At 69.9% G+C, this 27,241-nt stretch overlaps 4 protein-coding genes across 8 annotated transcripts in view; 2 read left to right on the top strand and 2 right to left on the bottom strand.

The window, feature by feature from the left end:
- The window catches only part of NOC2L (NOC2 like nucleolar associated transcriptional repressor), a 10,104-nt gene extending 3,361 nt beyond the window's left edge, over positions 1-6,743 (bottom strand). For 2 of the 3 annotated variants that reach the window (XM_036025132.1, XM_036025131.1), the window contains exons 1-12: positions 6,577-6,743; positions 6,300-6,455; positions 5,188-5,366; positions 4,964-5,086; positions 4,288-4,408; positions 4,112-4,202; positions 3,676-3,754; positions 3,457-3,567; positions 3,142-3,255; positions 2,350-2,538; positions 2,008-2,147; positions 1,217-1,328 (exon numbers count right to left, since the gene is read on the bottom strand). In XM_036025132.1, coding sequence (XP_035881025.1) covers positions 1,217-1,328; positions 2,008-2,147; positions 2,350-2,538; positions 3,142-3,255; positions 3,457-3,567; positions 3,676-3,754; positions 4,112-4,202; positions 4,288-4,408; positions 4,964-5,086; positions 5,188-5,366; positions 6,300-6,432 — 1,392 coding nt within the window. In that variant the 5' untranslated portion in view covers positions 6,433-6,455; positions 6,577-6,743. The remainder of the gene's footprint in view (positions 1-1,216; positions 1,329-2,007; positions 2,148-2,349; positions 2,539-3,141; positions 3,256-3,456; positions 3,568-3,675; positions 3,755-4,111; positions 4,203-4,287; positions 4,409-4,963; positions 5,087-5,187; positions 5,367-6,299; positions 6,456-6,576) is intronic. The other variant, XM_028513853.2, reaches the window with a different exon arrangement.
- A 1,062-nt stretch (positions 6,744-7,805) lies between these two features.
- KLHL17 (kelch like family member 17) lies at positions 7,806-13,296 on the top strand. 3 transcript variants are annotated; one of them, XM_028513956.2, is made up of 12 exons: positions 7,812-8,052; positions 8,849-9,108; positions 9,186-9,307; positions 9,415-9,636; positions 10,030-10,146; positions 10,355-10,568; positions 10,838-10,982; positions 11,067-11,234; positions 11,466-11,554; positions 11,654-11,727; positions 11,930-12,111; positions 12,425-13,296. In XM_028513956.2, exons 1-12 carry the CDS (start codon positions 7,946-7,948, stop codon positions 12,651-12,653), a joined length of 1,929 nt encoding a protein of 642 aa, XP_028369757.1. In that variant the 5' UTR covers positions 7,812-7,945; the 3' UTR covers positions 12,654-13,296. The 3 variants fall into 3 exon arrangements, with proteins under 3 accessions (XP_035881027.1, XP_035881026.1, XP_028369757.1); XM_036025134.1 differs by lacking the exon at positions 11,067-11,234 and having other exon boundaries at positions 7,806-8,052; XM_036025133.1 differs by lacking the exon at positions 11,466-11,554 and having other exon boundaries at positions 7,808-8,052.
- A 683-nt stretch (positions 13,297-13,979) lies between these two features.
- On the top strand, positions 13,980-20,858 carry PLEKHN1 (pleckstrin homology domain containing N1). Its single transcript, XM_028513922.2, has 16 exons — positions 13,980-14,200; positions 14,299-14,395; positions 16,520-16,666; positions 16,748-16,828; positions 16,946-17,018; positions 17,298-17,425; positions 17,501-17,632; positions 17,746-17,826; positions 18,382-18,457; positions 18,561-18,709; positions 18,815-18,964; positions 19,132-19,272; positions 19,444-19,584; positions 19,755-19,964; positions 20,082-20,130; positions 20,227-20,858. The coding sequence occupies exons 1-16, from the start codon at positions 14,118-14,120 to the stop codon at positions 20,340-20,342; spliced, it is 1,854 nt and encodes a 617-aa protein (XP_028369723.1). The 5' UTR covers positions 13,980-14,117; the 3' UTR covers positions 20,343-20,858.
- An 858-nt stretch (positions 20,859-21,716) lies between these two features.
- PERM1 (PPARGC1 and ESRR induced regulator, muscle 1) lies at positions 21,717-25,542 on the bottom strand. The gene is made up of 3 exons (XM_028512548.2): positions 23,168-25,542; positions 22,350-22,475; positions 21,717-22,146 (listed from the first exon to the last, which is right to left on the bottom strand). The coding sequence occupies exons 1-3, from the start codon at positions 25,122-25,124 to the stop codon at positions 22,007-22,009; spliced, it is 2,223 nt and encodes a 740-aa protein (XP_028368349.2). The 5' UTR covers positions 25,125-25,542; the 3' UTR covers positions 21,717-22,006.
- Positions 25,543-27,241: the final 1,699 nt, after the last annotated feature.

The raw sequence follows: 27,241 nt of genomic DNA on the forward strand, positions 1-27,241 counted from the left end.
GGGCTGCAGCCCCTGGAGCAACACTGCCCCTGCCTCCCACATCTGCTACGGAGACCGCGGTCCGTGCTGTGGGTACTGCCCGTGGCCTCCGGGAGGAGGCCTCCTCCCGGTCTGGAGGCGACAGGCAGCCCATGGAACTGAGTGGGTGCCTGGCCTCTGAGCCACGCACTTCCCCCGTGACCCCCAGAGGGGGAGGTCCACGGTGAGCCCCCGAGGGGGACGGGAGGCGCTCCGGATGGGAGGCTCGGAGCTGAGGTCAGGTCCGCTCCAGGCGAGAAGCTGCCGAGACAGTGGTGTCGACAGACGGGGCCCCGGGGGCTCAGCCCGCGGGTGCCTGACCTCGCACACAGAGCGGCTCTCAACCCCCTTCCCCACCACCCAGGGGAGGGTGGGCCGCAGCTCCCTGGAGGCGGGAAGCTCGACTGCCGCCTCCGCGGCCTGCTGGCTCCGGAGGGGAGAGGGCTGCACCCCCGGGTGAGAGGGCGTGCGGGGGTCAGCTGCCCCGAGCTGAGGCTGGGCTCAGTGCCCACGAGACGCAGGAGAAGAGGCCAGGCGAGACCGTGGACAGAGAGAGGGGGCAGCAGACAGAGGTCCAGAGCCCGCCACAGGCGGGACTCAGGCCTGGTCAGTAGAGCTTGGCAGGCGTCCCTCTGCAAGCACAAGCCTGTGCCACCCTGCCTCAGGGCGCTGGGCAAGAAGGTCCCTGGGGCTCCCTGCCTGCCACTGGGGCCACCGGTGCTCCGGGGCCACCACGCGGCCCCGCTGCCTGCGGCACAGCTCTGAGCTGCCTGGTGGGCAGCACAAAGGTGCCTCTGCTGCGGCGCGGGGGGGGGGGGGGTTCCCCTGAGTTTCCTGGGTCGGGCCTGTCAGTGGGTCTCTGCATTTCGGACCATAGCCCTTCTCCCCCCACCCGAGCTGTGTGAGCGTGAGAACACACAGACGCACACGGGTGCGCGCGCACGGGGACGTGCCGAGGGCGGACGCAGCCTCGGACTCAGCCCTGGAACTCTGGCCCCACCTCCCGCTCGCCCTCGCCCTGCGCAGACGCCCCAGACCTGCGCCCCAGGCCCGCCTCCTCACGTAGGTGACGTACGTTACGGGACGGCTTCCTGGCCCTCACCGCCGCTCCCACCAACCAAGGCGAGCCACCGGCCGGGGCAGCCTCACACCCCCACGTGGTGTGGGTGGAGCCCCGCCCCCCAGGCCCACCGCTCACCTCGAGGATGAAGGGCAGCACGGGGATGAAGGTGCCGGTGCCCTCGGCGAGCAGCGTCAGGGCGCGCACGCAGTGCATGCGCAGCGGGTAGAAGCGCGCAGTGGGGACCAGCCTGGGGGCGGGAGGGTGGGGTGAGACGGCGGAGGGAGAGCAGGCCCAGCCTCAGGGACCCCGCGCACCTGCTTCACCCTCCTGCTGTTGCCCTCCCCTCTCCGTGGAGCCCTGGCCTCCGCAGCCACACCCCCCCCTCCTGTCTTGGGGCCCGAGGCCGTGCCTGCCCCACCAGGTTCCCGAGAACAGGGCAGGACACCAGGCCTTCAGGACCCGCCTCCTTGCTCAGCTGCGGGGCTCGGGGGAGACCCAGCAGCTTTAACCTGGGTTCATTTATGCTGTCTGTGTGGGGGGCCCCTGCTCTCGGGGCCCACCCTCCAGGGGACAGGGCTGCCCCCTGCTGGCCAACAGCTGCCGGCTGCAGGCGGCTCCTCCACTCCCCGCTGAGGCTGAGGCAGCCACAGCCGGCCCCGCCCCAGACGGGACCTGCTCTGCCCCAGGACCCCGTGAGGAAAGCCAAATGCCCTCCGCACCACACTCGCCCCTCCACCCACCACCCCAGGGGGCACGAGGCCACTGCAACCTCAGACATCACCGCGTCACCAAGGCACAACCTCGGCCTCCGGCTGGAGGCCCTGCCACCCGGAGAAGGAGCCCACGCCCCAGGCCCTCCAGAACAGCGCTGCAACCGCCCCCGGCCGACCGTGGAGCCCCGCCCTGTCAGCTCCGCCCCCACTCACTTGATGCAGCCGAGGACAACCTGGGCGAGGGGGTAGACCAGGGGCTGGAGGGCGTCGCTGGGGCAGATGGTGCTGAGGACGCGGCACCACAGCTGCAGGCAGTGCACGAACTGCCAGTTGTACACGGACTGGTACGTCTCCTGCACAGGGTCGCCCGGGTCAGCCCCGCTCCCCAGGGGCCCTCCCCCGACGCACAGGTGCTGGCGGGCAGCAGCACCGGGCCCCTCCTGGGCCCCCAGCGAGGACTCCGACCCCACCGAGGTGCTGGGCTGTCTCTTCCAGGAGGCCCCAGGCCCTTGGTTCGGGCTCCTGGGCTGCTCGGCCCCCCGCCCCGCCACACACCTTCTTGCGAGTGGTCATGGCGTTGCGCAGGTGGATGGCGAGCTGGCGGATGTAGAGGAAGGCGTGCTGGTAGGCGACACCGGGGTCCAGGGCCAGCAGCTCGGTCAGCGTCCGCTGCATGAAGCTGATGAGGGGCAGGGTGCTGGGCGAGGTGAACTTGCAGTTCCTCACGTAGGTGATGTACATTTGCTGCCGGGACACAGTTGCTGCTGCCTAAGCCCCGAGGCCCCGCTGCCAGGCACGGGCCCTTCCCCGGGAGCCGCTCAGGCCTCTCGGAACCACAGCCTGGCCACACCCGCTGCACACCCTGGCCCGGGCCAGCTGCGGCTCGGCCTCCCCGTGGTGGTGCGCCCACCAACCTCTCGGGCCGAGCCCGTGGCCAGAGGGAGGGCCTGGAGCTGAGGGGGAGGGCAAGCTCCGGCACGAACACCTTCGGGAACCAGCAGGGACCGCGGAGGGACTGGGAAGGCGGAGGCTCTGCCGCAGGCCTGGAAGCCAGAAGGTCCCACCCAGCTCAGGCCACCCACAGTTTGGAGCCGGGCACCAGGGTCCCGGTCCTCACCCCCTGCGGGGACAGCTGTGTGCTGCAGTCCATGAGGAGTGCGCCGTGCCCCACTCCTCAGGGAGGGACCCGTGACAAGGGCCTGGGTCTGCCTGCAGTCCCATCCTGGTGGGGCGCGGAGGGTGTGCTGGCCGCCAAGGCAGCCTGCCGGCCCTCAGGCTGAGGCGTCCACCCCGCCCCCGGTGGACATGTGCTGGGCAGCACAGGTGGCAGCTGCCGGCCCACACTACCTTCAGGACGGGGCTCAGGAAGGTGTCTTTCTTGTGCCGGCAGACTCGGACGAGGACCAGGAAGGCCAGCACTCGAAGGGTCTCTTCACCTGTGCTCCACAGGACCACCATCCGCTGCAGAGAGCGAGAGGTCAAGGCCAGCCGTGGCCTCCCCCGGTCCAGCCAGAGGCTCCTGTGGGAACTGCTGGGAAGCAGCCCCAGCTTAGAGCCTATTCTCACGGGACTGGGCCACGCTGCCTGGGAAAGACACCAGCAGGATGGGGCATCTGAGGGTGAGCCTGAGAACCCAACCACCCCTCCGGGTGCCCTGCCCACCTTGAGCAGCATGCGGCACTGCTTGGGGAAGGTCAGGAAGTAGGGCACGGAGCTGCCAACGTGCTGCAGAAGGGCCGCCGCCACCGTCGCCTCCGCCACGCAGGCCACCAGCTGCGGAAGCCAGAGAGCCAGTCAGCGTGGCTGAACCTACTCACCCCGAGAAACTGCACGTGGCCAGGCCCCGGCGACCCGGCAGGCCCTCTCCCACCGGAACCACACCTGTGTGACTGAGCTCAGGTAAGCCTTGACATCCAGCCGGAGCTTCCCCCACAGCGGGCTACTGGACGGCTGCGGCAACCTGCAGGGACCACACACGCCCCACCCTCATGAGACCCGAAGTTCAGACACCCCCAGCTTACACACGCGTGTGCCCCGAGGCACGCTCCATCCACGCACATGGCACACGGGAGCGTGGCCCTGTGGGAAGACCCTCTCAGGAGTGGCCCAGCCCGACGCCTGAGGCGGAGCAGGCACCACAGCGGGCCGGAGAGCACGCACGGCTGCGGCAGCCCCGGGGGGCCCGACGTCTCCCCCGGACGCCGCTAACCGCCCCTGCAGCCAGGCTTCCCTCGGCCCACACAAGCCTTAAGGGCCTCTGCCTGCCCCACTGCGGTGCCCCCAGCCCCCTCCCAGCCCCAGCCCCAGCCCCTCTCACCTGCTGCTGTCCTTGGGAGCTTTTCCAAAGAGAAGCTTCTGGAGACAGCCCAAGAGGTCTCTGACGCAGAAGGTGACCAGCATGTTGAACACTGCAACGAGGGGCCGCAGGTGCCGCTCTCAGGCCAGGACGTGGGACCGGGAGACTGTGCCCCTGCTCCCCTGGCCCCAGCTCACCAGCACTGTCTGTGACCTGGAATTTGCTGGCCTCAGCCCCGTCCTGGTCGCCCTGGGTGGTGGCCACAGCTGCCCGGAACGCCTGCACGACCTCATGGAACAGCTTGGGAGTGAGGCGCTGCTGCAGGGGCGACAGAACCCAGAGTGCTGTGGGGGCCGCCCACTGTGCTAGATGGGGCGGCGGGGGGGGGGGGGGGGGGGGTAGACCAGGGCCCCCAGAGCCGGCCCTAGGAGAGAGAGGAGGGCACCCCTTGCCAGGTGCCGGGAATAAAAAGACAGGGTCCTCCTGAGTGGGCATGGAGCCCGCTCAAAGGCCATGGGAGAAAAGCTGAGGGTCCAGGGTGCTCTCTGTCCCGCCTTCCCCCGGACAGACACCATGGCAAGACGCCCGGGAGAAGGCACAGAGGTCACACCCTCCCCACAAGACTTCGAGGAGCAAGAAGCCGGAAAGGGGGCCGGGGGCGAAGGACCAAGAGAGCCCTGCTGGCTCCGAGGGAAGGAGCGGACGCAGAAGCCCAGGGCCCCCCGGCGCGAGGGAGAGCCGAGCGAGGCTCTTCGTGCCGACAGGACTCCAGTGCCGCTGCTCCGAGGAGGGTCCTGCAGTCGGCACGGCCCCGGCCAGCGAGAGGGGTGACGGGGGAGCGTGCCCTGGGGCTCATCCCGGGCCGAGTCTCACTTTTGCGGCCTGCTTCCATCTCTCCACCATGGCGAGGGTCACAGGGAGAGAGTGCCTCTTCTTCCCCCTCGGTCCTCCGGAGACCCCGTCCTCGTCCTCCTCCCCTTCCTCCTCGCTCGCTTCCTGCAGCAGACACAGAGGGCCAGGCCTGAGCAGGAGGCAGAGCCCAGGAGCTAGCGAGCCCTGGCCCCCTGCCCCGCTGGCTCCACCCAGGCCGGCCGCACCTCCAGGGCATCTGGTGGGCGGTGGAGCTGCGGCTCCTCCCCCTCGGAGCTGTCCGAGTCGCTGAAGTTGAGCAGGCTCTGGTCGTTCTCCTGCAGGAACTTGTAGAACTCGGGGTCTTTGTCCTTCAGCCGAGAAAGCTGGTCCTTGTGCTCAGACGCGCGGCCTTTGCGCCGGCTGAGAAGGTGGGGGTCAGCTATCAGGTCGGACAGGCAGGCAGAGCCATGCATGCCGGGGCGGGCAGGGCTTGATGGCCTCCTCTGGGAAGACGGGGGCTTCACCTGTTCCCTCCACAGCCGCTGCTGCCAGCGAGGGCGGGGCAGGTTCTCGGCAGACCCCCTCGCCACCAGCCTCCGCTCTCTGCGCCCGCCGCTCACCACGGCCCACCGAGGCAACACTGCACCCGGGGGGGGCGCAGACTCTCCGTGGTGGGGAGCGCCGCCTCCCCAGACCCCAGGCGGGGGGGTAAGCGTGGCCTCCTCTCAAACTAGCACCGCCTCTCGGCTGTCACTACCCCCCCCCCCCCCCCCGTGCTTGTCACCCGCAGCCTGTTCCTAACACAGCTCCCCCGGCAACCCTCCCGTTACCCGTCACCAGTTCTCGCTTCGCTGCTCAAACCCCGGCAGTGGCTTCCCATTCCACTAGCACATCCTTCCCTCTGAATCCTCCCCAAGGGCATTTCTTTGTTGTTTTTTCGGAGAGAGCAGGGGGCGGAGAGCCACCGATGCCAGAGAGACACATCGGTCGGTTGTCTCCCGCACGCACCCGACGGGGGACTGAACCCACTGCCTGGACCCGCGCCCCGACCGGAGTTCAAACCTGCGGCCGCTGCGCTCCCTACCCACAAACTCAACCGACCGAGCCGCGCGGCCAGGGCCCCAGCACCACCTCTCCAGGTCGTCGTCGTCCCCCGCCCCGCCGCCGCCGCCGCCGCCCCTCCTGCCTCCTGCCAGCCAGAGCCCCACTCACTGCCGCGCCAGGCCTGGCCCCTCTCAGGGCTTTGCCCCACGTGCAGCTCCTTAAAGGAGCTTCTCCCCTCCCCTTAACACGGCCACGGGCGCCCCGGCTCCGCTGTTTCCCCTCCTGCCCACGGCCCCTACGCCTCCCGACTCACCCGAGGCTCCGTGCGCTCCCCGCCGGCCCACCCGGGATCCCGGAGGCTCCGCGCGCCACCCGCGCCTCAGCTTCCGCGGCTCCTTCGGGCTCCGACTCAGACTCGGAATCAAAGCCCGAGGCCAGGAACTCATCCACCGTCAGCTCCGCCAGGCGCCTGCGGGCCACGACACCGGGGTCACGACTCCCCGCCAACCCGGGGTGCCCCGGCCCCGCTGCCGTGGCGCACGGAGGGACCCCCGCGGATACGGGCACCGGTCCCCAGCCCCTCGACGCACCGCTTGCGGCCCCGCGCCGCTGCCATAGCTGCCAGGCCGCCACGCCGCCGCGTGAGCCCCACTTCCGGTCCCACGATGCCTTGCGCCCGGCGCTCCGCCCGCGGTCGGCCCCGCCCCCGGCCCCGCCCCGCCGCGCTGGCTCTCCGGTTCTCCGGCCTTGGTCCCGCGGCCCGCGCGCGGGAGGGCGTGTTCACAGCTACTGGGCTGCGGGCGAGCCCGGGCTGCTGGTTAGTGGGCGGGATGCGGGCGCCCGGCGCAGGCCCGGTTCGGTCACGGCTCCCGCACGCATCCGCTGGAGCGCCGGCTGGACGTGCTGCTCACGATCAGTGTCCTTCTCCGTCAGAGGCAGTGATAACACTACCGGCCTTGGGGGAAGACGGGGCCTGGGGCCCACTGGGGGCCCGGGCGCCCTCCCCCAGCCTGGCTCCAGCCTCCCTAGGGGTCCCTAAACGCGTGCCCGTGAGGGTGTCCTTGCATCGACAACGGACAAAATGCATCAACAGTGTACCCTATACGGTCGGCTCTTACAAATAAACGACAAAAACCCAACACTCTGATAGGAAAAACAAGCAAAACAGAAATGGTGATGCTATAGATGGGCAGGTTCGCCAAAAGATAAGCGACACGCCACTGGCCGAGCCGGCGCCGCCAGACCAAAGGAGGATCCGAGCCCTGAGAACATTTCCATTTCCCCGGGCTGTCCCACGGTCCCTGGCGAGGAAGATGGTGGGGGGAGGCATCTTTATGGAAGCCACTCGGCCAGATCCACCTGAAAGTACTATGCCCAATACTTCACTCCAGCTACTCTCCCTCCGGTGGGAATTCGCCCGTGAACGCCTTCGCCCAAGTCCACTCGTGCAGGGACGGCCACTGTTCCCGTGCTGTCTGTGGGAAGACCCCGCGGGCGCAAAGGCCCAGAGGCTAGAAGGTTGCCTTACGGAGCAAGGAGCAGAAGCCAGCCTGTGCCCTCCTTCCCGCCCACTCCCGCCTAAGGTAGCGCTCAGCTCAAGGCCTGGTATTCGTAAAAGGGGATAGGGAGGGGGGCTTCTTGAATGAGTTAGAGGGGGCGGTAGGCCCGCGAAGCTTCTTGGACAGGAGCGGCAGGTGGGGCCCGGGGGGCTTCCTGGAGGAGGAGGCAGGCGTGGCGCCAGGATGTTGAGAGGATTCGCGTCCGACGCTGTGCGTCCGAAGCCGATGGGGGGCGCGCGGGAGGCGGGGCGGGCGGCGCCGAGAAACAGCGGCTGCGGACAAGCGGCGGGAGCCAGAGACGCTGAACCGGCCGCCGCCGCCGAGCAGCCCTCCAGCGGTCTGTGCATCCGTGAATCTGGGCGTCCTCCGCGGATCGGCGGCGGGCACGGTGGCCGAGCCCATGCAGCCGCGCAGCGAGCGCCCGGCCGGCAGGACACAAAGCCCTGAGCACGGCAGCCCGGGGCCCGGGCCCGAGGCGCCGCCGCCGCCTCCGCCGCAGCCGCCGGCGTGAGTGGGCCGGGGTTCTGGGACTGGGACCGGGACCGGGGCCGGGCCAGGGGCTAAACGGGTCCTGGAAGGAGAAAGGGAGAGGCGCGCGCTGACCCTGGCAGGCTGCCGGGAGGGGGCAGCCTTGGCGCCCCGCAGGCTCCGCTTGCCTGGGATGGGTCCAACCTGCTCCGCACACGCAGCGGACGCGGGGCCGGGCGTTCAGGGGCAGCTGCGCCCAGAAGCTCTGTCCTCTCCCGCAGCCCTTGAATCCTGCCTGGTTGCGCTGCTCGGAGACTCAGGCGGCTTGTCTGCAGAATGGCTGGGGTGCGGGGTGGCCGGGGAGGGGGGCGGTGGGCAGGCGGGGCTGCTCCGGAGGGTCAAAAGAGGTCACGCCTGCTGGGGTTGGGGGGTGCAGGGTCCGCTCCAGAGCCGCCTGCTTCCACTGACCAGTTTCACTTCGTGCCAGCCGGGTCTGTGGACACCCGGCTCCGAGCGGGGCCGGGAAGGGTGGCCAGCGATGGGCAGAGGAAAGCCCGGTTCTGACCCAGGCACCTGGGCAGCAAGAAGTATGGTGCTTGTGGGAGGGGACAGAGAAAGCTGTACAGGTTCCACACTCCGACCTCGTGGGGGAAGGTGGGGAGGCTCCTCGGAAGTGAGAGCAGAGTGGGGGGAGCTGAGGCCGCAGTCGAGGTCCCTGATGGACGCCAGGTGTGGGCCCTGAGGGGACCAGTGGCCCCCTGGGCGCCCTGGCCTGATCTGGCTCCCTGACCTGGCACCCTGACCTGGCACCCTGACCTGGCACCGCCCATCGCAGCCCTGAGGCCGAGCGCGCGAGGACCCGGCCGGCCCGGCCCACGGCCCCCATGGAGGGCGCCATGCAGCTGCTGAGCCGAGAGGGCCACACCGTGTCCCACAACTCCAAGCGGCACTACCACGACGCCTTCGTGGCCATGAGCCGCATGCGGCAGAGGGGCCTCCTGTGTGACATTGTCCTGCACGTGGCCGCCAAGGAGATCCGGGCGCACAAGGTGGTGCTGGCCTCCTGCAGCCCCTACTTCCATGCCATGTTCACAAGCAAGTACCACCCCACCTGCTGGGCACTCGGGGGCTCTGCGGACGGGGCTGGCCTGCCTGACCCGCTGTCCCCACAGACGAGATGAGTGAGAGCCGCCAGACCCACGTGACGCTGCACGACATTGACCCTCAGGCCTTGGACCAGCTGGTGCAGTTTGCCTACACGGCCGAGATCGTGGTGGGAGAAGGCAACGTGCAGGTGAGGCTGCCTTGCCCCTTCCGCCCATCCCCCACCTGTTCTCTGGCCTCACCTCTCCTCTCACCTGTCTCTCGCTCTCCCCGGGGCCCCCCGGCCCTCACCCACAGACTCTGCTCCCAGCCGCCAGCCTTCTGCAGCTGAATGGCGTCCGGGACGCCTGCTGCAAGTTCCTGCTGAGTCAGCTCGACCCCTCCAACTGCCTGGGCATCCGGGGCTTCGCCGACACGCACTCGTGCAGCGACCTGCTCAAGGCGGCGCACAGGTACGTGCTGCAGCACTTCGTGGACGTGGCCAAGACCGAGGAGTTCATGCTGTTGCCGCTGAAGCAGGTAACGTGCCAGCTGGGGCGCAGCCTGGCCCGTGGCCCAGCCCCTGGCCCCTGGCCCCGTCGCCCGGGCCCTTAGGACCTGGGCGCCTGCTCCCCGTTCCCAGTCTCTGGCCTGTGTTCCAGCCCCCCGCCCGCCCCCCACCACTTCCTTGTCCCCGTCTTCAGGCCCCACCCAAGTCTTCTCCTGCGGTCTCTGACCACATCCCCACCCGCAACCCCGGTCCCTGGCCCCACGTCCCCAGGAATGCCAGGGCCCCCGGGAACCGGATCTGCGGCTCCTGACCCTCCTCATGGGAACACTGGGCCCCCCGTTGGCACCTTCCCAGGCACCACCAGGGCTCCGTGGGCCCCAAGGCCCTCCCCAGAGCTCAGGCCTGAGGGTCCCCACCCCCAGGTGCTGGAACTGGTCTCCAGCGACAGCCTGAATGTGCCTTCCGAGGAGGACGTCTACCGCGCCGTGCTGAGCTGGGTCAAGCATGACGTGGACGCTCGGAGGCAGCATGTCCCGCGGGTGAGGCCGGCCCCCGGGGCCCGCGGTGTCCGTGAGGGGGTGTGGTGCCGGCATGTGTCCGTGTCCAGGGACACCCGGGCGACGCAGGCACCTGTCTCGGGAAGTGCCCGGCGTACGGGCAGACAGGTGTCCGAGGGGCACTCGCTGCGGGGACAGAGTGTGCTCACGGGTCCTGCCCGCGTCCTGACCGTGGCGCCCCGCACCCCAGCTGATGAAGTGCGTGCGTCTGCCGCTGCTGAGCCGGGACTTCCTGCTGGGCCACGTGGACGCAGAGAGCCTGGTGAGGCACCACCCGGACTGTAAGGACCTGCTCATCGAGGCCCTCAAGTTCCACCTGCTGCCAGAGCAGAGGGGCGTCCTAGGCACCAGCCGCACTCGGCCTCGACGCTGTGAGGGGGCCGGCCCGGTGCTCTTCGCTGTGGGTACGGCCCCCTGTCCCGTCCCCTCCCTCCCCCTTTACATCTCTGTCCTGCATCTTGGGTTCACAAGCCCAGCACCAGCCGCCCCCACCCTGTGTTGGTCACATCCTGCGCCCACCCCTCCCTCCACCTGTGGAGGAACCCGTGTGGTGTGACCCACTCACAGATTGCCTCCCTTGGAGCCCCTGTCCCTCCACCTTGAGCTGTGCCCAAGCCTGCAGCCCGCTGCCTCCCTGGGCCCCTCAGGCTGCCCCAGCCCCTCCCCTCCCCAGGCGGTGGGAGCCTGTTCGCCATCCACGGGGACTGTGAAGCCTACGACACACGCACTGACCGCTGGCACGTGGTGGCCTCCATGTCCACACGCCGAGCCCGAGTGGGCGTGGCAGCGGTTGGGAACCGACTGTACGCGGTGGGCGGGTGAGTGTGGCGGCTGCTCTCGGTCAGGGGCTGAGTGGGAGAGCCCACTGGGCCAGCCCCGACGGCGGTGGGCCCCTCTTCTAGTTACGATGGGACTTCCGACCTGGCCACGGTGGAGTCCTACGACCCTGTGACCAACACCTGGCAGCCCGAGGTGTCCATGGGCACGAGGCGCAGCTGCCTGGGCGTGGCGGCGCTGCACGGACTCCTGTACGCGGCCGGCGGCTACGACGGGGCCTCCTGCCTCAACAGGTAGCAGCCCGGGTCCGGGAGGGCGGCCTTGCGGGGCCAGCTCCACAGCGGGGGGGCGGCAGCAGGCCTGCAGAGGCCACCCTGAGGAGAGCGGAGGGGGACCCTGCCTGACCCGGGCTCCTCGCCAGGGGCCCGTGTGCACGCACCAGGCCAGCGTCCTGCTGCAGGGGGACCCAGGCCCATCCCCGTGACCCCCCCCCCCCGGGTCAGCGGCGGCCCTGTTGTCCGCAGTGCCGAGCGCTACGACCCCCTGACCGGAACGTGGACGTCCGTCGCCGCCATGAGCACCCGCAGGCGCTACGTCCGTGTGGCCATGCTCGGTGGGTGCCGGGGCTTGCCGGCCGCAGTACCCGCCTCTGCCCGCCCGCGCCCCGGAGACCCCCCAGCAGGCACGCCACGGGCATGTTGACTCCCCGCAGATGGCAACCTGTACGCAGTGGGCGGTTACGACAGCTCGTCCCACCTGGCCACCGTGGAGAAGTACGAGCCCCAGGTGCGCAGCGCCCCCTTCCCAGGTGCTCCCCTCCCCGAGGGCCGTCTCTTTAGCCCCCGCGCCCCCCAGGGCATCAGCCCTTTAGGTCCATCTGCCCTGCCCCCCGGCGTCCCACAGACACTGCCCTGGAGTGGGGCCTGCGCTGGGGAGGTGGAGGGAGGCTGGTGGCGGGTCTGCCCCCAGCGGGACCTCTCGACCACAGGTGAACACGTGGGCGCCGGTGGCCTCCATGCTGAGCCGGCGCAGCTCGGCCGGCGTGGCGGTGCTGGAGGGCGCCCTCTATGTGGCCGGCGGCAACGATGGCACCAGCTGCCTCAACTCTGTGGAGAGATACAGCCCCAAGGCCGGGGCCTGGGAGAGTGTGGCGCCCATGAACATCCGAAGGTGCGCGGTGCCACCGCCCATGGGCGGGGTGCGTCACCCTGTCACCGCCGCAGCGGGTCGTCCCCTTCAGAGACTGAGCCTGAGCAACGTGTATCACTAGTATATCCACTCTCCCTCCCAGGCAGGGGCCGGGGCTCCACCCCCCGGGAGAGGGGTGTGGCCCAGTGGCTCCTCCCCCAGGGAGAGGGGTGTGGCCCAGTGGTTCCTCCCCCAGGGAGAGGGGTGGGGGCCCGTGGCTCCTCCCCCAGGGAGAGGGGTGGGGCCCAGTGGCTCCTCCCCACCCCCTCACCCACCTGCCCTGCCCTGCCCCCAGGAGCACCCACGACCTGGTGGCCATGGATGGCTGGCTGTACGCCGTGGGGGGCAACGATGGCAGCTCCAGCCTCAACTCCATCGAGAAGTACAACCCGAGGACCAACAAGTGGGTGGCGGCATCCTGCATGTTCACCCGGCGCAGCAGCGTGGGCGTGGCGGTGCTCGAGCTGCTCAACTTCCCGCCGCCGTCGTCGCCCACGCTGTCTGTGTCCTCCACCAGCCTCTGACCCGGGGGGCTGTGGCCTCCCACATGCCTTAAGCCCCACAGGGGGCACCAGAGCCTCCCCCACCCCGCCCCGGCCGTGTGTCGGGGTTGGGTCCCCTCACCTGCTCCAGGGACAGCCAGCCCCGCCGTCCCTGTTCCTGTGTCCGGTCCTCGGCGTCGTCCTCATGTGTGCAGTGTCTCCACTCGTCTGTCTATTTATTCAGTATTTATTGATCGGCGAGCAGTGCTGCAGCTGCTGCTCCTACGTTTACTCTGGGAGGGGTCCTGTGTCCCGGGACCAAGCTGCCGACCCGGGTGCCCTCCCGCCCTGCTGGGGGCACCAGGGAGTGTGGGGGTGGACATTCCTCACCCGTGGGTCAAGGCCAGCCCAGACTCTGCAGACCTAGAGGGACCAAGAGGTGGATGGTAGATGCAGAGCAGCTGGGCGAGGGGAGGGGGGCGGCCTCCGAGCCGGGCAGACCCCCCAGCCTTTGCTTCGCACACCACCCTTGCCTCACGGGGCAAGGCACGCCCCCAGACGGGCACAGAGGGGCTTCCTGCCTGGGGGCAGGGGTGTCTCCCCTGGCGACCACGGGCCGCTGCCAGCAATACGAGCCGACTCGGACAATAAACTTGTTTCTTGGGCTCCAGGCCTGAGTCTGAGCGTGCATCTCTGCCTTTCGGGGTCCTGCCTGGGGGTAAAGACGCAGCTGGGCAGAGGTGCTGCCGGGCTGGCCTCTGGGGCCTGGAGGTGGCACCACCACGTCCCGCTGCGGCAGGACTGTGATGTCCTGCACGGGGGCACGGGGGCCCGAGCGGTGCCCCTGCCAGTCTGGTGCTTCGGGGGCCCCCGTGGCCCACCTCACCCCGGGCTCGCCGTGACGGTCACCTCTGTGGACTCTGGCTGAGCCCATGGGCCCTGACCTTGGCCCCTTGGCAGGGAGAGAGGGATGGGCCAGGGAAGGGGAAAAGGTGGGGGAGGGTCCAGGCACACCCTGCCCGCCTCCCCCGAGCTGCAAGCTCCTGCTTCAGGCGGGCGTGCACACCCCTCACAGTCCCTGGCGACTCAAGTCGGCGGGGAGGTGGGAACGGGTGTGTGCTCATGGGGGGTGTGGGGGGGGTGCCCTGAGAGGGGCCCCCAGGCCTTCCAAACTCCAGCCCAGATGTCCCAGCCTAGGTTCCGGCAGGCCACGTGCTCAGGGGCCCGGCCCATTCAGACCACAGGCCCTTGGCTGAGCCTGGGGGCCTCACCCCACACCTCCCCGGGCTGGCCCGCCGGCAGGGAAGACACAGCTCAGAGGGCTGAGAGGCCCGGCCCAGGTAGGGCCAGTCCCTCTGGGAGAGGCTCCGCCCTCGCCCAGCCCTGGGAACTGGGCTGAACGTTGACGGCCCGCCTCCCGGGGGTGGGGGCAGGCGGCTCAGGACTCGGGACCCAGACGCGTCGACCAGCTTGCTGGGGCCAGTCGCCCAGCTGCCACCGCTGCCCATGGGGAACAGCCACTGCGTCCCTCAGGCCCCCAGAAGGCTCCGGGCCTCCTTCTCCAGAAAGCCCTCGCTGAAGGGCAGTAGGTGAGAGGCGGGCGTGGCCTCGGCACTGGGTCACGGGGTCACCCTCAGCCTGCCTGGAGGGACAGGCTGTGAGCCCCCCTCCCGTCCCTTGTCCCCAGAGAGGATGGCACGAGGAAGCTGGCTGGCCTGTTTGGCGCCGAGGCCCGTGCCGAGGGGGACGCCACGGCCGACAAGTTCTTCTACATCCCTGGGACGGTGAGCGGCGGGCGTGTCCCGGCCCCGGCCGGCCTCCCGCGGTGCGGCGGCGCCCGTGTCTGCTCGGCTGGGGGTCCCGCGGGTCGGCGGGGGAGGGGGGCGGGGGTGTCAAATCCAGAACGGGGTGAGGAAGTAGGAACAGCCCCGCCCCAGCAGCTCCTCCAGCCGAAAGTCTGAGCGGAGAGCGAAACCGGGACGAGCTCTGAGTCAGTGGGTGAGCGCACGGCAGGGCGCTGGGGGCGGGGCCTCGGGCCGCCTCGCAGGGGGCGCTGCCGCCGGCCGGCTGGTGAGCCCTGGTGTCCCGCCTGCCCGGCCCAGGGCTGGATAGAGAGCGTGTCCAGCCACGCCCGGGTGGGACCCGACCCACGTATCTCTGAGCTGTTGTCGTGTGGGCTTGGATGTCGTGTTCCTGGTGTGGACGAGAATCCCACCCCCTGCCCTCTCTACTTGGGGGAGGGGGCTTGGGTGACCGGGGAGGGGGCCTCTTGCCCAGTCTGGCCCCCACTTCTTCCAAGGTGTCTTCCAGCATCCACCATGCCTCCTCCCAGAGCAACGCCCGTGTCCCCCCCCCAGGGCCACACAGCAAGGCTGGCCACCAAGCCCTGCCGCGCTGAAGACCACCCCTCCCCCACCGGGCTCCTCTGGGGCTGAGAGGTCGTGAGGGGGTTTGGGCCAGGGCTCCGCCCTGCTCTGCCAGTCCCCTTGGCCTGGGCTTCCGGGGCTCCCTGAGGGCGAGTACGGGCTCCAGAAACCAGGTCCCTCGGAGGCACAGGGTCCTTCCGGGTCCTTCCACGTGGCCGCATCTCAGACCTCAGCTCCTGCTGCCTGGGCCCAGGACACATCACAGGACCCCGGTGGAGTCCCTCGGGGTGTGGTGGTCCTCTTTTGCCAGGACTGGTGGCCGGAGAGGGGACTGGGCGTGTTGCACCACGGCAGATGGGGCCGGGGAGAAGCCAGCTCCCCCGGGTCCTGCCTGGGTGGCTCTGAGCTGACCCCTCCCCAGGCCACACGGCCCTCTTCACAGCCCTGCCTGCTCCTTGGCCTATTTTTCACGGTCCCATCCCGGTGTCGCTCCCCAAACTGGGTGTGGGTGCAGCAGGCCCCACCCAGAGGCAGGAGGCCGGGAAGCTGCGAGTCTGTCCGTGCACATTCCTGGCTTGTCCGTGGGGCGCCGCGGCCGGTGGGGCAGCCCCTGCGGGTCCTGGAGGGGCGTGGCCCCTGCACAGTGCAGCCCCCCTCCCCGCCCCCGTCCCGGGTCAGCACTCAGCCCTGCCTGACCCCACTCGGGCGATCGACCCCACATGCGGAGGGAGGCCTCTCTGTGCCCCAGAATTGGCTGCGTGTTTGTGGGTGCCGGCAGGTGGGCCCCGAGCCCCCAGCACATCCCAGGAGGCCCTGGCGATGCAGCTGTGGGTGCAAGGCACAGGAGCCCTGTTCTCGGGGTGTCTCTGCCCCTGTGACAGAGAGCTCTGACCTGACCGGCCAGCGAAAGACAGGACCAGTGAGGCGTGGTTGGCACAGGGGCCCAGGGACTGGGGCCCAGAGGGCACCAGACGGTCTGGCCGGGCCCGGGGGCAGCGAGCGAGCCCACCCTGAGGGAGGGGAGAAGATGGCACAGGCAGAGGGAGCAGCCAACCCCACGGCCCAAGCCAGGCATGCACCTGGCGTGTGGGAAGAGCGGGAGGGCTGGGGCGGGAGCAGGCCCCAGAGCACCCCCGGGCCGAGGCCTGGCCTCCACCAGGTGACATCAGGGGTCGGGGGCGCGCACCCTCTCTCCCGGCCCCACACCCGCAGACGCCACACCGGCAGCTCGGAGCGGGCTGTGGGGGGGCTGGCCAAGGCTGCGGATCGTCTCGGAACCACTTTAGAACGAGGTGCCAAACATCTCCCAGCCAACCGGAGCCTCCGGGGCGGGGGATGGGGGGTGTTGAGCATCGTCCCCCTCAGACACTGAGACTGTGGCCAGCGCGTCTTGGGGGGGCTGAGGAACCAAAGTAAGGACACGGCCTGAGCCCAGCCGTCACCGTCTCCGCCACGGGACCCCACACACGCCCCAGGACTCGTGGTGGGCCCAGCGCTTGTGTGCCCGGGCTCGGGCCCTCCCCTGAGCGCCGCTCCCCGCAGGACCTCCCGGGCCTGGAGAGCCAGCGGGAGCACCTGGACCAGCCCCTGCTGAGCGTCTTCAAGAAGGGGCGGCGCAAGGTGCCCGTGAGGAACCTGGGCAAGGTCGTGCACTACGCCAAGGTCCAGCTGAGGTTCCAGCACAGCCAGGTGGGGGCCGGGCCAGGTGGGCACTCGGGGCCCAGCCTGCAGCCTGCCCCCGGCACTCAGCCCGTGGCCCTGCCCCCCCAGGATGTCAGCGACTGCTACCTGGAGCTCTTCCCTTCCCACCTGTACTTCCAGGCCCATGGTTCAGAGGGACTCACTTTCCAGGTGAGGGAGGGAAGTGGGCAGGCGGAGGAGGCTAGCGGGACGGGGCGAAAGCTGCCTGGGAGCCGGTGGCCACCCCCGTGGTGCCCCCAGCTCTCCCCTCCCGCTGTGCTCTGGCAGGGGCTGCTACCGCTGGTGGAGCTGAGCATCTGCCCGCTGGAGGGGTCCAGGGAGCACGCCTTCCAGATCACAGGTGTGAGGGGGCGTGGTCGGTCCCAGCTCCCAGAGGCCCCGAGGGCTAGGGCTGCTCAGGGGCCTCGGCCTGTGGCCAGGTGTCTTGACCATGTTCAGGTTGCCGACCTCCCCTCCAGTGGACACACAGCCGTGTGCCACGCTGGGGTGGGAGGCAGCAGGCCCAGAGCAGCAGCGCCTTGGGCTCCTCCCAGCTGCAGCCCTGGGGTCTGGGGGGGTCCCAGGGAGGGCCCTCTCCTGTGGGCTGCTAGCCCGGCCTCCCCCGCTGCTCCTCCCTCAGGCCCGCTGCCCGCCCCCCTGGTGGTGGTCTGCCCCAGCGCGGCCGAGCTGGGGCTCTGGCTCTTCCACCTGGAGAAGCAGACGGCGCTCCTGGGAGGGCCGCAGCGCTGCCACTCGGCGCCCCCACAGGTCAGTGCCGGGAGCCCCGCACCCCCCTCCAGGCCCAAGCCCCCCGCCTTGCCTGCCCTGACCCCTCTTTCCCAGGGCGCCCCTGAGGACGGGCTCCCCTGGAGCCTGCAGCACAGGCTGACCCAGCTGCGGACGGCGTGGGGGCGCCCGGCGGTGGGCAGTGCCATCTGCGCCTCGAGGGTCAAGCTGCAGCACCTGCCATCACAGGTGGGTGGGGGGCATGGGGGGAGAGGGCGGGGGAGGGGTGGAGGCGGCCAGTGGGGACCAGGCCCTTGCTGTTTGTCCACGGAGACCCCACGCTGCCCTTTGACCACTGACAGGAGCAGTGGGACCGCCTCCTGGTCCTGTACCCCACGTCCCTGGCCATTTTCTCTGAGGAGGCCGACGGGCTGGGCTTTAAGGTGGGTCCTCCCCACGGCGACCCACCCCAGGGTGGGTGCCACCCCAGGGTGGAGCCCTGTGCGTGGGGGTGGAAGGGGGCAGTGGCTCAGGAGAAACCTGTCTTTCGGGGCCAGTCGGGACAGAGCAGCCTGGCCCCACCCACCCAGCTGGCTGCCCTGGTCAGTCTGGTCTCGGCTCTGATGTGGGCAAGAGGGGCCCTGCCCGGGCACCCACGTTGCCCCAGAGGGGCTGGCGGCTTCCAGGTGCTGAGGAACACGCAGGCGACTGCAGTCCCCCCAGCGTCCCCCCACCCCCAGTCTTGGCAGTGGGGGAGGGGACCTGTCCCCATAAGCATCGGCTGTGTGTCCGCCTGCCATTGGTTGAGGAAGGCCCCGCCCAAAGGCAGGCGGAGGGGCGTAAAGATGCCCCCAGGGCAGGTGGGGAGCACCTGGCTCCCTCAGGGCTGTCAGCCCAGGCCCCGCCTCACCTGCCTAGTGTCCCCAGCTCTGAGGGGCCATCGGAGTGACCGGCCCAGGCAGAGGCCCCACCGCCCCCCCCCCCGGCTGTCCCTGCAGGGGGAGCTGCCGCTCAGCGCCGTCCACATCAACCTGGAGGAGAAGGGGAAGCAGATCCGCTCCTTCCTGATCGAAGGTGGGCTGTGGCCAGGCCTGGGAGGGTGGGCGTGAGCCCCGTGGCGGCCGGCTCCTCAGCGGGGCCTGGGGGCGCCTCACGGTGTCTGTGTGCCGCGTGCCAGGCCGCCTCATCAACACCATCCGCGTGCTGTGTGCCAGCTACGAGGACTACAGCCACTGGCTGCTCTGCCTGCAGACCGTCTCCTGCAGGGAGGGGGCGCCCCTCCTGCCCGGCCCCGAGAGCCTCCCGGGGCTGCGGGCGCCCGCCCAGGTGAGGGGTCCGCGGGCCCTGGGCACGATGGGAACGGGGGCGGAGGGTGGGGCTGGGCGTGGGCCAGCGAGGAGAGGGCCTGACCCCCCCGCCCCCCATCACCAGGTCCTGGGCAGTGGCCGAGGCTCGCTCTCCTCGGATGGACAGACCAGCTGGGACTCAGGGTGCCCGGCAGCCCCCTCCACCCGCACCAGCCGTTCCCTCCCCGAGTGCTCAGCACCGCCCACAGCCGGCTGCCCCGCCTTGCCTGCACCTGTGAGTACGGGGGCCAGTGGGGGGGGGGCGCGGTAGGGGGCATGAGGCGAGTTTGTGGTGGGCAGGCTGGGCCCCTGTGGCACCCCATTCCTCACAGGATGCCAGTTGCTCAGGGGTGGTGTGGGAGAGGGCCCCGAGAATCCCCTGGAAGACCCTGTTTCCCACAGGACCAGGCCGGCCCTGGCTGCACCAGCACCAGTGGGCAGAAGGCGGAGCTCAGACGGGGCGGCAGCAGTCGCTTACCCAGAAGCAAGGCCAGGGGCGAAGGGCCCGGCTTAGCCTCCCCGCTGCACCTGGACCTGACCAAGGTGGGCCCAGCCGTTGACCCCAGCTCTGGGCCCGGCTCTCCCTCTGCCCTCTGCCCCCTGTCCTGTCTCTCTAATTCAGGAGGTCCTTGAGCCACCCAAAACCCTCTGGAGGAGGAGGACCGGGCTGTGTCCAGCTCCGGGAAACCCATCTCTGCTGCCTCCTGCCTGCAGGTGACCAGGCTGAGCCTGGAGGGCGACCCAGAGGCCGCAGACCACTCACTGGAGACGCCACACTCCCCGCTGTACGCTGACCCCTACACGCCGCCTGCCACCTCCCACCACAAAGTCCGAGACGTCCGGGGCCTGGACGAGGTCAGTTCTCTGCTGGAGGTGGAAAGGGCCGGGCCGTTTGGGGTCAGGTGCCCCCCCCAGCGACGGGGCCGCCACTGCCTAAGGGTCAGAGGGAGCCTGCGGTCTGCGGGGGCCCAAGAGGCCCAGGGGCCCGTGGGCGGGGCCCCGAGTCACGGACGCTGTGCCGGCAGTTCCTCGCCGCCGTGAGGAGCTCCCGCAGCCCTGAGCCCCCAAGCCGGTTCCCCGCCGTCCCCGTGACCGTGCCGGTCCCCGACCCCAGCGCTGCGGCCTCCGGCCCCCGCCCACTCTCCAGGAAGGGCGCCCTGCAGGGCCGAGCCTCCCAGCGGCACCGGGGCTCCCCCAAGGGCCGAGAGCCCCGGCCCCCCGACTCCCCGCAGCTCGTGAGTAGCAGCCCCACCCTGGGCAGGGGGACGGGGACAGGGAGTGTGGGGGTTTGCGGGCTGTTCTTGGAGCCCCTCCCCCAGGGCTGGGCTCTCACGCTTGTATCCGGCCTGCAGGTCGCCCCTCCCAGGGGAGGTTCTCCCAAGACCCTGCCGCGGCCCCCAGGTGAGTGAGGGACCCTGCCTCTGTTGGGGGCAGGGGTCAGGGGGGGCCTCTGGGTGTCGCTTCCTGAAGACACACGCCCCCTGCCTCTCCCACCAGACGGCGAGCCCCCCAGGAGCTATGACAACGTCTGGGACAAGGCTCTGTCCCCCCCCCACCAGCAGCGGCCCCATGGAGCCACCGAGGCCGAGGGGGGGCTCCCGCAGTGGATCTGATGGGCCCCGGGCAGCCGTTTCTCAGGACTACCTGCCCGTGCCAGCCCTGGGGGGTCTCCAGCAAGGCCTGGTTGCTATGGAGCCATCAGCCGACCACCCCCTGCCCAACACCCAGTCAGGGTCTGACCCCGGGGGTGGAGAGGGTGTCGGACCCCTGAGTCTTCTAGGCTCTGGGGGGGCTGAGAGGACGCCCTCGCCCTGAGGACGCCCAAACCGGTGCAGCGGGACCGCAGACCCGAGCGGGACACCCAGAGCGGCCGAAGCCTGGCCCATGCCCAGGGACAGAGTGAGGGAGGGGGCTTGCTGGGGGCTTCACCTGGGAATGGGAGAACAGAGCAGGGGTGAGGTCAGAGGGCCAAGAAAGTTGGGTTAGCGAGGGTCGGAGTACGTGAGGTCGCGAGGTCAGAGGTGGCGAGGTCCGAGGTAGGGCGGTTGCCTGAGCACGTGTGGGTGGGGCGGTGATGCCCAGGAGAAAGGAACGAGAGATGAAACAAGAAGGAAGAGAAGGAAACTTTATTCATCCGTGTGCACACGTTCTTCCCTCGGCAGCCAGGAGGTCCTGCTGCGTGGGACCCGCGCCTGCTGCCCCTGGCCCAGTGCCCTCCAGCGCCTCCCCGCCCCCTGCCCACCTTCCTGTCCCCTCTCTGGCTCCCCTCAGCCCCGGCACAACCCCAGGTGTCCCGTCCCTCCACCTGATACCACCGAACGCGGCTGCGCCCCTTGTCCAGGGCTCCCCTGAGCAGGGACCCCCACCCTGCAGGGGCGCTGGGGTTGCCTTCCTACGGCCCCCGTAGGTGCCTGCTCACTGTCTCCGGCAGGACCCTGGGGGCCCTTGGCCACAGGCCCTTGGGCTCAGGGCCCAAAGAGGCCTCGGGGGCCCCACCGGCCCAGCCCTCTTGAGAACAGGGCAGAGGTCCCTGGGAGGCCCTGCCCCCAGAGTCCCCAGACCACCCTGCCCCCTCGCCCCACCCCCTGCCCAGATCTCCGGGTGGGGCCCTGCCACCACCGCCGCTCTGGCATCCTCTCATCCCGATGCTCTGTCCTGCCACTTGCTCCCTCACAGACCACCAGGCAAAACAGACGCCCAGTTACATTCGACTTCAGATAAACCACAAACTGTTTCCTGGTGTGAGCACAGTGGTACCTTGGTACTCATGGTCAATGTGCTCCGGGGCCCGGGTGAGCGCCGAGACCAAGCAATGCCGGGAGATGCAGCGTCTCCCCTGGCGGGGGGGCGTCTCGACTCCCACAGGTTCTAGCAATGCGACGAGTCCCGGGCAGGAGCCAAGCGCCAAAACGTGCTTTGCTCCCCAAAATTTGACGCATTCAGGGTCCGCCGTGTGCCGAAGTACGACTGCACGTCTCCGGCACCGCCTGTCTCAAATTCCGCTTCTGCCGGATGCCCTGTCTTTATCTGCAACTATGCCCACCTCCCTAACCAGCTCCCTGCGCAGCCCCAGCCACCCCACCTGCCAAACCTCCCCCCCAGGCATGGAGCACAGACCGGGCTTGGGCCACTGGCCTGAGCCAGGGGTGGAGTCCACGGAAGCCAGGACTGAAGACACGGGCCCCTTCCTAGATGCCGCCGAAGGGTGCAAGGGTCAGAGGGCAGCGCCTCGTCCTGAGCGCCTGTGGCCACTTCCTTGTCCTGCCGAGCGTGGGTCCTAGGAGCTGGGGCTGGGGCTGGGACTGGGGCTGGGGCTGGGGCTGGGGCTGGGGCTGGGCCTGGGGCCGTGGCGCCCGCGCCGCGCCTGCCGGCGGAAGTAGCGGATGGCGGAGATGGTGCCGATGTTGGCCAGCAAGACTGCAAGGGAAGCAGGAGGCTGCCTGAGTCGCCACCTGGCGCCCGCGGGGCCTGGCCCTCCAAGGGCAGGAGGGTGGGGCGGGCAGTGGGTCAGGGGGAAACCTGTGCCTCCCCTCATCCCTGCGGCCCCAGAACGGGAGACGGCACCCCAGCGGGTCCACTGACTTCTCGGCACCGGCCCCCCCACCCCAGGGACCCCAAACCTGTTTTCCAGGCGTCGGGGGTGTGCAGGTCTGACGTCCTCACAGCCCAGGTGGCAAAGGCCACGAACACCAGGCACATGTCGTTCTGGCTGAAGGTCAGCGAGGTGAGGGGTCCCTGGGGCTTTTCTGGGAAAGAAAAGCATGTTCTGAGCTCCAGCAGCTCCACTGGGACACGTCTGCGTGGGGACACGTCTGCCCTGGGACACGCCTGCCCTGGGGACATGTCTGTCTGGGAACATGTCTGCCCTGGGACACGTCTGTGTGGGGACACGTCTGCGTGGGGACACGTCTGCGTGGGAACACGTCTTCCCTGGGACACGTCTGTGTGGGACACGTCTGCCCTGGGGACACGTCTGCCCTGGGACACACTTTCTGAGTCACATCTGCCCCGTGATGCCTCTGTCCCGAGACCCAGGGCCGCGTGCGGCACAGTCGAGTCGGGTCAGCGTGGGCGCGAGGCCCTGGGGCGCCCTCCCTGGCTCCCACGGGAGCCCGCAGAGGGGGCGTGAGATGAAGCCCGTCAGGCGCCCGCCCTGCCAGCAGCTGGGGGCTCGGGTGTCATCTGGGCCTGCACTCAGGGTGACGGTCGGTGCACAGCCAAGTCCCTGCGTGACCCGGCCTGGGCTGCCCCACCTGGCCTGTGCCCTGGGGTGGCCAGGAACGGGTTCCTCCTTCCAGCGGGGGGCAGGCCTCGAGGTCTGCCCCCAGCTCCCCACCGGGGTCCTGGCCTGCCCCTCCCCAGTGGCCGTCCTGGCTGACACCCCTGGACAGCATGTTCCCAGGATGCACACTGGCCACGGGGCCCCCACGACACGCACCTGCTGGCCTGAGCACCAGGTCGAGCTGCTCTGCTGCGGCCGGCTCTGCTCCCGGGGGCGCCGACGTGGGGGCCTCTGCGTCCTGCAGTTGGAGAGGAGCGGCCAGCCCCGGCACGCCCCCCGACGTGTCCTCCCCAAGGAAGTGTTCATAGACCTCAGGGATGGAGATGGGCATGGGGTCTCCAGGCAGAGGGGCTGGTCCGGGCGTGGCTTGCGGGGCTGGGGCCAGGGACTGGCTCCGCCGGTGCCTAGACCCCGGGGCTTGGCTGTCCCGGAAGAAGAACTCACACACTTCCGGCCACTGGGCTTGGGCGGGGAACTTGCCGGCCTCTGCTGCCTCCTCAGCATCTTCATCCTCCTCCTCGATAGTGTCACAGAAGAAGAACTCATAGGCTTCTGGGACGGTCACCGCAAAGCAGCTCCTGTACCCGAGGCCCTCAGAGGCCGAGGGGGCGGCGGGGGGCAGGTGCTTCAGGATCCGAGACTGCGGGGACCGGGGCCCCACCGCCACTGCGTCCCAAGCTCCGGGCCCCCCACGGCCCCCCGCAGCCGTCCGGGGGCCTGAGGACCAGGCTGGGGGTGGTGAGAGGGGTCTCAGGTCCTCTCCTGAGCCCGGCTCCTCGGGGCCGGGCACAGCCACTGAGAACCGCACTTTCTTCTTCTTGGCAGCTTGGGCGGGCCCCGGGGAGGGCTCCTCCGAGGGGAGTCCCGGGGCGTCTGCCGAGGGCTCCCCCGGGGGCTTCTCTTGGTGCCCCCCTGAAGACTCAGCAGAGCCCAAGGGCAGCTTGGCCGGCGGGGCGGCCCCTGCCCCCTCCAGGTCAGGCCCGGCCTGGGGAATGGGGGCGGCCGCAGGCACGTCCACGTCCACGTCCACTTCAGGCTGCGCCCTTCGGACGGGTGCGCACGAGTCCACCCCCGGCATGGCCTCTGGGCCCGACGCGGGCCGGCGCGCGTCCAGCCGAGGCTCGCAGGCAGGCACAGACGCAGTCGCGCCGGGATGGAGCCCGGAGGCCGTTCCGGACAGAGCGGTGTCGGGCTCGGCTGTGGAGACGTCTGGGCAAGGCCCCTGGGCCGGGGTGGACACAGGGCGTGGGTCAGCTCCGGGGGCCGTCCTGAGGGGGTCCGCAGCTCGCTCGGCAGTGGGGAGGGGCGTGGGCAGGTCCAGCCCCGGCCCAGGCCTGGCCACCGGCTCAGCGGCTCCCGCCGCCGTCTCTGGCCCCAGCCTGTCCTGCTGGGCGCCCGTCATCTGGGCCGCTGTCCCAGCCGAGGGTCCCTTCCCCGTGGTCCCGGCTGGGCCGAGGTCCTCCTCGGGCCTGGCCTCCGTGGGCAGCCGGGAGGCCAGCCGGGGGGATGCGGGGCCCGCGGCCCCTGAGCGCCCACCCCCCTTGGCACCCGCAGCACGTCTCTTCTTTCGGCTGGGGCTGCGGGGCGGGGCTCCGGGGCTGCCGGGAGGCCTCTGCGGTGCAGAGCCGTGGCCGGGTGGCTCAGGGCTCGGGGGAGGCTCCCCGGGGGGCTTAGGGGGAGGGTCCCGGGGGGCCGGCCCCTGCAGAAGCCTCTGCATCTCGTCTCCGGAAGATTCTGGCCCTTGGAGGGACGTGCTCTGGCCAGGAGGGGCAGCGCCAGAGCTGAGGGACGGCCGGGCTTCTGACCTCGCTGACGTGCCGGGCATCTGCTGACCGGCCCCTGGGGCCAGGACGGGCTCTTGCCAAGACCTGCTGACCAGCTGCCGCGGGGCTGCCTGGTCCTCCTCCTTGAAGCCACGCCAGCCACTCTCCCCAAGGAGGGGCTGGGGCCCAGGGGGACTGCTGCCACTGCTGTCCCCTTGGTCAATGTCACTGGACAGAAGCTCATCCCCAGAGGCCAGGCCGGCCTGCAGGAGGCCGCACTCCTCGGCGGCGGCCGAGAACTCAGCCCAGTCCTGGTCGCTCAGCTGGACGCTGTACTGGAAGTTGTCCATTTCGGGTCAGCAGGGGCAGGTGCGTGGCCGAGCTCAGGGTCCTCACAGCCCCGCCCTGGCTGGGCGCTGCGCCAGCATCTCCGTCCTGCACAGAGGCCCAGCCGGGTGCAGGGGCAAGCTGGCCGCTGCCTCCGGTGGCCGAGTGTCCGCAGCCCCACGGTCCCTGCTGCCAAACTGACCCCGGGTGGCGACGTCGGCCCGTTGTCACGCTCCTCCCGCGGAACACGGCTCCGGACCGCCGAGGCGCACTGAGAGACGGGACCCTCGTGTCCGGGTTTTCGGCCCGGGAAGCGGCTTTCCTTCCCTTTCCTTCACATCTTCAAGCGTCGTTTGCTCAGCCGGGTCAGCCTCCCCTGCAGCCTTCCCTCAAACAGGCCGACTTCACACGGCAAAGCCCACCTCACGAGGGCCAGCCCTGGCCTATCCCAGCATACCCCAGGTGGCAGCTGGCCATGGGGGCAGGGCCACGGTGGCCAGCAGGTGACCAGCCTTTGGTGATGACCTTCCAGGAGCCTTGGCTGAGACTGGCTGCTGGGCTCCCTCCAGCTCCCCAAGGTCAGGGTGCACTCGGTCATCAGGAGGACCTAGGCAGGAGGTCACAGACCAGAAGTGAGGCTCCTGACCCCCAGTGGCTCCCCGGGTCAGGTCCCCCGGAGGGTCAGTGGGGCCCCTGACCCAGACTTGCCCAGCCGGCAGAAGCTCCTCTGTCTGCCCCATCTCGGCGACCTGTGGCGACCCTAGCTGGAGAGCCTCCAACTCTCAGGCCCCTGTGGGGGCTGCCCTGGCCTTTGCCAGCCCAGTCCTGGGACGCAGACACCTGGACACTGGGGAACTGTGGCTCCCTGACCACTGAACTTTGCCCTCCTTTCCAGGCCTAGGGAAGGTCCCTGTGGGGTCTGGCTGCCTTTGGGACCCCTCAGGATCGGAATGAGGGGCCGCTGGAGTCGTACCTGGGACCCCGTGGCCAGCCGGGCAGCAGAGCGGGGCGTCCGAGCTGCCTTTCCCGGGGCGGCTTGGTGCTGGGCTCGCCGTGTAGGCCCCACCCCCACGGCCAAAAATACCGACCGGGGGTCACATGTCTGCTGCCAGCTCTCAGGGTCCAGGCCACAAATAGATGGCATTTGAGGGGCCTCCAGCTACGTGAGGGACACCTTCCTGGGCAGGTGGGACGCCGGCCAGAGAACGCTGACCGGCACTCAGCACCTGCCGCCGCCCTGCGCCTGGCTGCCACCCGCTGCTTCCTCTTAAAGGGGCCCCGTGGCTGTGAGGCCTCAGAACCCCTCCCGCTGCCTCACTGCCAGCAGCCCCCCCCCCCCCCATGGCTAGCTTGGGCCCTCTGGGTCTCCGGGCTTGACCCCAACGCCTGTGGGGAATGGAGGGAGTTAGAATGACAAGCCAGGAACGGATGGATTCCAGAATGTTCCTCGAGGTCCTTTGCAGGTGTGCTGCTTGCAGACTCGAGGGCAGGGCTTGTGCCTCCCTCGTCTGGACTCAAGGGGTACACCGGCCCCTCCCTGGCAGCACTGTCTACCCTGCTGGGGCTCGGGGGCCCATGGGGCATTAAAGGCTCTCTGTGGAGGGCGCCCCGCGTGGGCATGGCCCCCGGGCCTCTGGAAAGGGTTGGAAGGGGCCGAGGAGGAGAGTGATGCGCTCCCCACTGGCATCTCCCCACACGGCTCCTGGGGACAGGACCCAAGGGGGCTGCCAACCCCCGGGTGCGCCAGTCACCAGAGAGAGGGCGGCAGTGACGTGCCTCTGACAGGGGCTGGAGAGTGGCAGCCCCTCCGGGACCCCCTGAGCCCCTTCCCAGAACCATCCACCCTGGGGGGTGCCAGGAGGACCCTCTGTCCCAGCTGGGCTGTGGGAAGCACAGAGGGTGAGTGGCCTGTGCCAGCCCCACAGCCAGCGAGAGGGAGTCGGGTCCCCGCGCCCCTGCTCTCGGCGGTGCCCCAGGCCATCCCAGCCTGACCCCGGGGGGCGACACTGCCTCTCCCTGGGCAGGTCCCTGGGACACACACTCCTCTGGCCTCCGGCAGGGGACACAAGGGAAGAGTAGTGGGCTGGACACATGGGGAGACAGAGGGGTTCCCAACGGCACCACATCGCAAGGAGGAGGC

The sequence above is a fragment of the Phyllostomus discolor genome, chromosome 5, assembly GCF_004126475.2.
Source record: "Phyllostomus discolor isolate MPI-MPIP mPhyDis1 chromosome 5, mPhyDis1.pri.v3, whole genome shotgun sequence".
NCBI classification, from domain to species: Eukaryota; Metazoa; Chordata; class Mammalia; order Chiroptera; family Phyllostomidae; genus Phyllostomus; species Phyllostomus discolor.